Genomic DNA, 10451 nt, shown 5'->3' with positions numbered 1-10451 from the left:
CGTTGCACGCGTCGCGATCCATTATCTTTAAATTTCGTGGAATCATAGCAAGTGTCGTTGTGCTCACTCGCGACCATGAATTTCGGAACATATTGTAAATTAATTCGCGTAATATAATAGTTAAATTTTATCATATTCGCGTATCATTTTTAAAATTCGATATTTCGATTTTTAAAGTTGAAAGTGAGTTTAAGGAAGGAAGATATGATGAGTTTTTGCGACGGTATTGTATTTTGAAAAGAGAATTGTAAGATTTCGTGTTATTGTTTCGCGTTCTCTTTGGCGAATGGTAGAATGTCTTGTGTCCTCAGGCAAATGATTATAAACTATTATGCTCATTTATATAATTCGTGAAAACTCGTAAACATTTGAAAAGGAACAATGTGATACAAATGTATATACAAATGTCTGTTCTTAAGAACAGTCGTAGCTGTTTCAAAGAATCATTAGAGAATAAGAGTTGAAAGATAAAATAAAAGTTTTCAAATTTTCAATAAATATATATCGACATAAATTATTTTCGCTTTCATTTCATTATTATTTAATTATTATATATAATATAATTATCATTTTATTTAAAATCTTATAACATTAAAAACTCATTTATATATTTGTTCAACATTTTAATTTTATTTAATATGTAATAATTTTCAATTTTGATTAATTTAATAAATCAGAAAAAGGTTAAAGCTTAAGTGAAATTGTGAAAATAGAAATTCTAGAAACTATAACATAAAAAAGATTTGAATAATAGTTTTTTCAATATGACGAAACTAGAATTTCTCTATGTGAAAGTATTCTTCCAACTGCGATGGTGGTGTAATGGTTAGCATAGTTGCCTTCCAAGCAGTTGATCCGGGTTCGATTCCCGGCCATCGCAGAGTTTATTTTTCTTTCAAAAAACCTTGTTTCTTTTTTGATTCAGATAACTTATTCTTATTTATTAAACTTCTTTAAAGCATAAGATTTCAACTGCGATGGTGGTGTAATGGTCAGCATAGTTGCCTTCCAAGCAGTTGATCCGGGTTCGATTCCCGGCCATCGCAGGATTTATTTTTCTTCCTTTTTTAAATTTACATTTTTATTTGAATAGTATACGTATTCTGAATATTTTCTATTTTAAATAATCATATTTCAACTGCGATGGTGGTGTAATGGTCAGCATAGTTGCCTTCCAAGCAGTTGATCCGGGTTCGATTCCCGGCCATCGCAGGGTTTTTTTTTCTTTCAATTTGCATTTTTACTTAAGTAATATATATATATACACATTATTTTATATATATATATATATATCTAAATTATTTTTTACTTTAAATATTTAAATTTTAATTGCGATAGTGGTATAATGATTAGCATAATTGTTTTCCAAGATAGTTGATCCGGATTTGATTCCTAGCTATTGTAATAATTTATTTTATTTAAAAATAAAATAATTATTTTATATAATTAATATTTGTGTATTTGTAATTACTTAAACAAATAATATCTAAACTGCGATGGTGGTGTAATGGTCAGCATAGTTGCCTTCCAAGCAGTTGATCCGGGTTCGATTCCCGGCCATCGCAGGGTTATTTTTTTTTTTTAAATTTTTTTTATTATATAATTTTTATTTTATATTAAAAATATTTACAATTTTATAAATAAATTTTATCGCTATTTATAGTAACAAAAATACTTAATTTTAATATATTTAATTAATATGTTATTTATTTAAAGAAAAGTAAATTTCTTTTAATAATTGAATATACGTAGAAAAATATATGTTTTAAATATTTTTAATAAGAAAAAACAGAAACAGAATATTTGTTATTATTATTAATATTTTTATATTTTTATATTATATATATATATATATATTTTTCAATAAAACAAAGAATATTTTATTTTCTTTAGAAGTTACACTTTTGTTCACCAATAAGTTTTAAATAACTGAAAATACACAGCATATGATTTTTATCAATTATACTTTTATATTTTTGATCTTTTATATTTTTAAGACTAATATTTTTAACAATATTAAGTCTTTTATTGTCTATTTAATTTTATTGTCTTTTTATTTTAATATCATTATGATATTTTAATTATAATATTTAAAGAAAATTTTTGAGCTTAAAAATAGCGGGAAAATTGATATCGTGTGATACCAACAACCAATCAGATTGTGAATTTGATCTATAGATTTGGCAACAATGTTGTCTGACTCAGGCAGACAGTAGTAGTGTCACTTTCTTCTAGACAGTGAGATGAAGTTAAGTTGAATAGTAATTCGATTATTCTATTTATCAAATAAAGACTATATAAAAAGAAGGATAATTGTATATTTTGAACAAGCAGTTTTAATAATAAGGTAAAATTTAGTAAGATTTTGTTTTCAAAAATTTATCAAACAATCATAAGATTTATGTTTGAATTTGGAGTCATTGACCGTAGTCCTCTTCTATTTTATCAATTTAACGTTACGAAAATAGGTAACGTTATTATATTAAATAAGAATTTTTTAACATATTTTTTATATGTTAATATAATAAGAATAAAATTTGGAAATAAAATAATTTTCAAAAACAATAAAGCAAATATATATATATATATATATAAAATATGCATGTATATATATTTATATTTTATTAGTATTGTGTATACTATATTATTTAAATTTTTTTAAAATTGTACGAATAAAATATGTACATTTATGAAATAAAAAAAAATTAAAATGTAATTAATTTCATATTTTTTCATTCAAAATATTCATAATATATTTATGTAAAATATAAAATAGAAGAATTCCTCTTCAAATTTTGTATAATGTCTATCAAGGCTTTGTAAACCTTGAATTACTATATTTAGAAATAAGAAATTATATCCTGTTATATGTATGTTTATGACCTTTAACTTCTTATGTTATATTAACTTACAATAAGAGTTTTATTTTTTTCTTTTTTTTTTTTTTTTTTTTAAATTTTATAGATAAATTTGTTAAAAACTAATAACTAAAGAAAAATTAATATGATATAAGCACACATAAAAAATATAAAAATGGATAAATTACATCAACATATTCTCAAAGTGTTAAGAAAAAGTATAATGGCTGATATGGATGTACACAATGGTATTATAAAGTTACTGCAATCAGAATATATATTAACAGATATACAAATAGCAAGAATTGAAGATGGTGCTTCTAAAGAAGAAAAAGCTGAAATTTTATTAGATATACTTCCAAGGTAACAATAATACATAAAATTAATTTTAATTTATATTTTATATAAATAAATTTATTATAAAATTTTTTAGAAATGTTTTATCTAAGCTATTCTTTATTTTTTTATCTAAGTTTTAGCAATTGTTTCATTTAAATATAATGTATAAAATTATTATCTATTTTTTAGCTGTGGTCCAAGTGCATTTGATATTTTTCGTCAAGCTTTAAAACATCATTATGAATGGTTAAGTAATGATATGGATAAACTCGAAGAAAGTGTAAGATCATTTTGTGATATAAAGAATGTCAATACACCCACTCTTCCTCCAACATCACCATTAACTGTTGTAAGAGAGGCAAAGGTATATATCATTAAAATATTAAATATATTAAAAATATTAAAAATATTAAAAAGTATTCCATTCATTTTTATTTTATTGATTTAATAAATTGTAAAATAAAGAATTAATTTTTATTGTTAATTATCATATTTGTTATTTTATATGCATACTTATGGAAATCAAAATATGTAAGTTTAAAAAGAAAAGTTGTCAAATATTTGTAACATTAATTTAATTTTTATATAATTTTTATATAAAATTAATCTAATAGTTTTTAATTTTAGATAAAACAGTTACAAAGTTATTTGGAAGAATTACAACCAAATGAATACATTGTACTTCATGGTATGAAAGGTTTTGGTAAATCATGTTTAACAGCTAGCACATTAAAGAACATGAAATTTGTAAGAAATATATTTTATGTAAGTTTTTATAATTAACTTATAAGCTTATATATTAATATAAAATTTTTAATTTTTACACGATATTTTAAATAATTTATTATATTTTTTTTAGAATGAAGTGTATTGGATCAAATTTGGATATAAACGTCCAGTTGATGAAGAGATATTATTTCAACTTAATACATTGTATCATCGTGTTAAGAACTTGGAAATAGTCCCAGAATCATTAAAGCCAGAATCTTTAAAAGATTCATTAATTTATTTTTTGCAAGAACATTTTAGTAGAGAAAAACATTGTCATGCTTTATTAATTTTAGATGATGTTTGTGATTCAAAAATAATTGAAACATTTGATTTTGGCTGCAAAACATTAGTAATTACAGCTGACCTTGATGTTGTATGGGAAAAAAGACCTCGTGTGATTGAGGTAAATTATTTTTTTTTTCTATGTATGATAATTGTGCATGATAATTTTCAATATATAATTACCAATTATTTATAGATGAATGATGGATTTACCGAGACAGAATCTTTAGGTCTGTTTGCTAAAGTATTAGATACAGAAATAGAAAATCTTCCCTTAGAAGCAAAACGAATTCATGATGAATGTAAAGGAATGCCTTTATTAATTGCAATGTTTTCTGCTCAATTTAAGGAATTTAAACATGATATGAAATTACGTCCAGACAGATGGAAGTACTATTTAAATTCATTAAGAAATAAGGATGAAAATAATCAGTAATATTTTAAATATATATAAATGTATTTGAATCATTTTATATATGTATAAACATAATTTCAACTAATAGATATTTTATATATTTTTCAGTGTAATTAAAAAATTTTGGGAAAAACAAGAAGTAATTTTTAATATGTGTATAGAACAATTACCTCTTGAAATGAGAAAACGTTATGAAGAATTAGTTATTTTTAGAGAAGATGTTAACATAACGCCACAGGTACAAATTCATGATTTTAACATTATCTTATATTTATATATTAAAAATATGCATAAAAAATATAATAAATATGCATATGATTATTAACATGTATTGTTATATTTTTTATTTATCTTATAGACATTAGAAATTCTGTGGGAAGGCAGTCTATTTCAGGTTGAAGAAATGATGCTTGATTTATGTCATAAGTCACTTGCGGCTAAACAATGGAATGATGAATTACGCAGTTATATATACGGTGTTCATGATTTATTACTTTGTCATCTTCGACAAAAATTTTCAAAAAATGAATTAATACAAATGCATAAATCATTGATTAAGAAATATCGTAAATATTGCAATGGTGATTTTTCGAAATTACCAGCAGATAACTATAGTCATTCATATATTGGATATCATTTGGAACAAGCAAAATTATATGATGAATTTCCTAATATATATTTAGATTTTGATTTCATCCAACAAGCAATAGTTCATAGTGGTTTAAATAATTTATTGATTGATTTAAACAATTATAGAAAGTATATTACCAAAGATTGTGATCCAGAATATGAAAAACGCTTTGTTGATTTGGAAAAATTTTTAGAAGAAAATTCAAGTACTATAGCAGAACATAGACGAAAAAAATGCTTAGATATAGTACAAATTGCTATGAGCCATCCTTATCCAGGATACATTAAAGATACTACTATTAAACTTGCAAAAGGAAGATCTAAATATTTATATTTATTTCATGATAAAACAGGACAGATAGATATACCATTGAGTGAAGAAATGTCAACAGAAATATCTACATCATGTTTTATAAATGATCCAAATCTTATATTAATTGGAAATCGATCGGGTGAAATATTCTTATGGTATAGCATTTTCAAAAGGCAAAAAGTTTTCAATGGACATGACAGAAATTGTTGCATAAAAAAAATTATTGTATGTAATGAGGGAGATTGTTTCTTATCTTTAGATGATCGTGGTATAGTAAAATTATTTAAAATTTTTGATGATGAAAATTATGAAGAAAGTAATAATGCTATATTGAGTCCAAGACAAAAGCAATCTTTTTGGAGTGGAATTTTTACAAGTAAAATTCCTCGTGATGATAGTTCAGTAGTATTTTCTGTTCCTAATGAAATTATATTAGATGTGACATTTTCACATGATAGTAGTTCTATTGCTGCTTGTACAAATAAAGGAACAATAAGGGTATAAATAAATATAATTAGAAATTTATATTAATAAATTTTCGTTGAATTAAAATAATAATTTCTTTTTTAGATTTGGGATTGTCATGGAAATATATTATCAAATCACGGCCATAATCCCCAAAGGTAAATATAATTGATGATATTTACATACTGATAATTGAAAAAATTAAAATATTATTAATTTCATTAATTTTTTAGTTCTCTTAAAAATATAGCATTTACATTGGAAAATAATAATAATATTATTAATTCTTTACTTCATATAATGGATGAAATACATGGTGTTATAATATCATATTGTAAATATGGTAATAAATATGAATATATATCAACATACAATTTAGATTTGAAAAAGAAGAAAATTATCTTCTTCTGCAGTGTGCCACTACAAAATAATTCTTTATTTATTGTTACTCAAAAAAAAGCCATATATGTGAAATGGTTTAGATCAAGTAATAATCATATGCATAGTTATAATAAACAAGTAAGAGCAAGTGTTGAAAATGAAAAAACCGTTTATGTTTGTGCCAGTATGACTGATGATGGTCAGTATATAGTTTTAGCTGATTCTAGCGGTTTTATAAATGTATGGAATATAAATATTGGACTTCATCCAATAACTACTTATAAAAGTCGTGTTTCTTCTTTGGACACATATTGGTTAAAAGATGAAGGATATCACATTATATGTGGAAGTGAAAATCGATTACTTCATAAATGGAAATTTCCAGTAGAAGGAACTGGTATATCAATAAAAAAACCTTTGTTTGATGCAAAAGTACAGAATTTTGGCAATACTTCGGATACTATCGTTATGGAAACATGTTCAAATACTATTATTACATTAATTGGTGATGATAAAATAGCAGAAACTGAACAAATTGATGGAAAAATAAATAATTTAATTCTTTATGCAGATAAAATAATTTATGTTACTGATAAAGGTATGATTAATATGTTTGATACAAGAAGCAAAGAAAATATACGTATATTAAACTTTTCATCTAATGTGGAATTAGTCAAAGTATTAAATATGAAAAACGATATAATTAACAATGGTATTCTCGTTTGTAGAGGGACAGATGATAACTTACAGGTAACATATGGCAATATATTATATAAAAAATTGAAGAAAATTGATTATTTTAATTGATTTTTTATTTTTTATAGGTGTGGGAAAACATAGAATTAAAATATATAATTCCGAATACAGGTTACGTTATTGCAATTCATACGATTGATCAAGAATGTTTAGTAACAATAACTCGAAATGGTATAATAACAATTTGGAATATCAAAAATATGAATTGGTTACAAACGGATAGAGTGAACGGAAATTCAGAGATAATCTTTAGTTGTTTAAGCTACCAGAAGAATTTCTTAGCTGTGTTAAATGAAAATAGAGATGTGGTTTTATATAAATTACAGAAAGATATAATATTAAATCCAGCATGTATTAAGATAATAGAATATTCTAGACTATCATATATTCATAAATTAACATGTTGTGAAATTTCACAAAACGAAAAGTATTTAGCTATAGGTTTTGAAAATGGAAACATTTCTGTAAGCTTCATTATAAATTATTTTGACTTTTACGTAAGAAATATTGATTATTATAATATTAATAATTTCCAGGTTATTGATACATTTACACTCGAAGAAATACGAAAATTGAACTTTCATACAAGTTCAGTTACTCAGTTACATTGGGCTCCCTCTATGATTGAGATTCCAATTTTGCTTTCTGTAAGTTCTGATGAATTAATTTGGTGGAATATTACTTTAATATGTAAACCAAAATCGGAGAAAAGAACCGTACTGAATCATAGTTTTAGTTCTCCTTCTGTTAGTAAAATAACTAATGATTTTCCACATATATCTACTAGTCAAAGTATAGATTCATATATTTGCCATTTACAAAATCAGCCACAAGGTAAAAATACAAAGAATGATATAGATAAACTAACTAAATTTTGGAAATCTAAGGAGGGTAAAGATCCTAAACAACCAGGAATACTAGCTATTGTCGAGTTACCTTCAAATTTTTTTGCTAAAATATGTGTATCTACTGATTTTACTAAATATGTTACAGTTGATATATATGGATCAATCAGTACTTTTACATTATGTGGGTATGATTAATAACAAATATTAATTTTTATAATTTAATTTAATTTAGAATTTTTATATATAATCTTTTGAAAAAAAATCTTGCTTTAAAAAATTCATTATTAGTTCTATGTTATATTGAGTTTTGATGGTAGATATGACTACAACAAAATAGAATATAAATAGAATTTAATGATTCTAATGATAATGCTGATTATGCTAAATGTGAGTAAAATTTCATATAATTTAATTGACTAATGCTCAAAACTATATTGAAAAGTATAAACTTCTTAATAATATTTTAATATTACTGCCATTTGCATTTATAAAAAAATTATAAGATCTCTTATTCATAGAAGAAAACTATAGTTCCAATTTTTACTGCATTTTTTATAACGAATTTATACATAATATAATTTTTAGACAAATTTTTATCTTTATAATTCGAAGCACTCGTATTAGAATTATTCTTTAAGTGATACAAGTTGCTAAATGTAGTTTGTAAACTTTATTCTACTTATTTTTTTGTACAAATGCTCTTTTTTACATATTTTATATAATTATATATCATTATAATATAAGATATATACATATATCAATATAGTTTATACATAAGTATTATTTAATATTAATATAAAATATATTTTAGTATTATATACATCATTTTTGTAAATACAAGTGTATTTTATCGCAAAGCAAAATTAGCAAAATTAAAAAAAAATTAAATACTTTTAATAATTAGAAATTTTATTGAAATAAAATAAAAAGGATAAAAGAGAGAGAGAAAAATATCTATCTAAATTATATAACGAACCTAAAAATTTTAATTAAAAAATTTATTATGTTATATTTTTATGTATTCTGTATTATTTAAAAATAATATTGCAAAATATTAAAAATGTAAGTTATTGATATGGAAGAGAATTTGATTTGAGTTTATATTAAATGATGTAAAAAATAAATTTTTAAAATAAATAAATAAAATATAATAATATCATAAAATCAAATGAATTATAATTTAATTAAATAATATAATAAATTTTAAAATTTGATTGAAACTTTATAATCATATTAAAACATTGTAATAATTGTTAATATTTTATAAATTATAGAAAACTTCCATATCTTGGACTTTCATTTCATTCGTTACTGAACTATGAAGTCAATATTTTTTATTGTTATATATTTTATACTATGTGCCTTAAATGTACAACATAAATACTTGAAAAAAAGTATATATTTGCATTGAATTTTTAATATATTTAAATTATATGTTAATAATCAATTTATGGTACATGCCTTTTAAATAAGATACTTAAGTTATGCATTTATTTTATATACCAAATATAAAAAAAATAAATTAAATTGTACTTGGTGCATAAAATCATAGTTCTCATGTCATATGTTTTATCTCAGTGTTGCAATTTCTTTAATTTTAACAAGTCTATTTGATTTCATATGATTGCTATAAATGTTCCAATGAGATAAATAATTTAAAATATACAATAAAACAATGATATATAAAAAAAAATCTTAAATGTTTCTAAGTACAACAACTTTGCACAAATTAGAATATATATTGAAAAATTTCATGTATTCTGATACTACATATATAGTTATGTATATGTCGAAATATTTATCAATTATTTTGTGATATAAGAATACATGTGACTAATGTATTTATCTTGTGGTGCAATTTATGGGAAATGTAAACAATACTAAGCTCATGATAATATTTTATCAATCAAAACAAAGTTTGCATTTTCTCATTAAGAAACTCAATTTTTTAAAACATTTTTTGTATTTTACGACGTTATAAAAATTATATACATTCTAATGTAAATAAAATTCTGTAAATATATATATTTTGTTTTCTTTTTTCAATGGATAAAACGCGGAATAATAATTGCGTTTCGTGTAAATTTGCAATTACACGTGGTTAGTATACATATTTTTAGAAGAGAATGACCATGCAATGTACGACTTGGCACTCCACAGAGTATTTAATTTTACACTCTAGGCCAATGTCGATTATACTATATTATGCACATGTTTTAATAGGAAATTAAAATTCTCTGTAAAATTCGGAGATTTTATATTACTGTAGATTAAAATTTGTTTACTGTTAATTCAAATTTTACATTTCAAAATGCCAAAATATACGTATGTTTTTTTTTTTTTAATAACTGATAATTATTTGTTTAAAAATGTTTATCTTAATAATAATCTTA

General features: G+C 22.7%; 1 protein-coding gene and 4 non-coding genes across 6 annotated transcripts; all 5 read left to right on the top strand.

The window, feature by feature from the left end:
* Positions 1–808: 808 nt before the first annotated feature.
* TRNAG-UCC (transfer RNA glycine (anticodon UCC)) lies at positions 809–880 on the top strand. The gene has a single exon. It is a non-coding gene; the product is annotated as a tRNA-Gly (tRNA).
* A 94-nt stretch (positions 881–974) lies between these two features.
* Positions 975–1046, top strand: TRNAG-UCC (transfer RNA glycine (anticodon UCC)). The gene has a single exon. It is a non-coding gene; the product is annotated as a tRNA-Gly (tRNA).
* Positions 1047–1140: 94 nt separating this feature from the next.
* Positions 1141–1212, top strand: TRNAG-UCC (transfer RNA glycine (anticodon UCC)). The gene has a single exon. It is a non-coding gene; the product is annotated as a tRNA-Gly (tRNA).
* Positions 1213–1493: 281 nt separating this feature from the next.
* TRNAG-UCC (transfer RNA glycine (anticodon UCC)) lies at positions 1494–1565 on the top strand. The gene has a single exon. It is a non-coding gene; the product is annotated as a tRNA-Gly (tRNA).
* A 655-nt stretch (positions 1566–2220) lies between these two features.
* On the top strand, positions 2221–10081 carry LOC100867882 (uncharacterized). 2 transcript variants are annotated; one of them, XM_086915235.1, is made up of 12 exons: positions 2221–2347; positions 2965–3221; positions 3387–3561; positions 3834–3962; positions 4057–4371; positions 4447–4682; positions 4774–4903; positions 5024–6106; positions 6179–6231; positions 6307–7204; positions 7279–7674; positions 7747–10081. In XM_086915235.1, the coding sequence occupies exons 2-12, from the start codon at positions 3034–3036 to the stop codon at positions 8251–8253; spliced, it is 4110 nt and encodes a 1369-aa protein (XP_086771361.1). In that variant the 5' UTR covers positions 2221–2347; positions 2965–3033; the 3' UTR covers positions 8254–10081. The 2 variants fall into 2 exon arrangements, with proteins under 2 accessions (XP_086771361.1, XP_086771360.1); XM_086915234.1 differs by having other exon boundaries at positions 3825–3962.
* Positions 10082–10451: the final 370 nt, after the last annotated feature.

Source organism: Apis florea, unplaced genomic scaffold, assembly GCF_048593485.1.
Source record: "Apis florea isolate Af1SG1 unplaced genomic scaffold, ASM4859348v1 contig_3772_pilon, whole genome shotgun sequence".
Taxonomy (NCBI): Eukaryota; Metazoa; Arthropoda; class Insecta; order Hymenoptera; family Apidae; genus Apis; species Apis florea.
The sequence above is the reverse complement of the archived record's forward strand: the minus strand, read 5'-3'. Positions and strand labels throughout refer to the sequence as shown.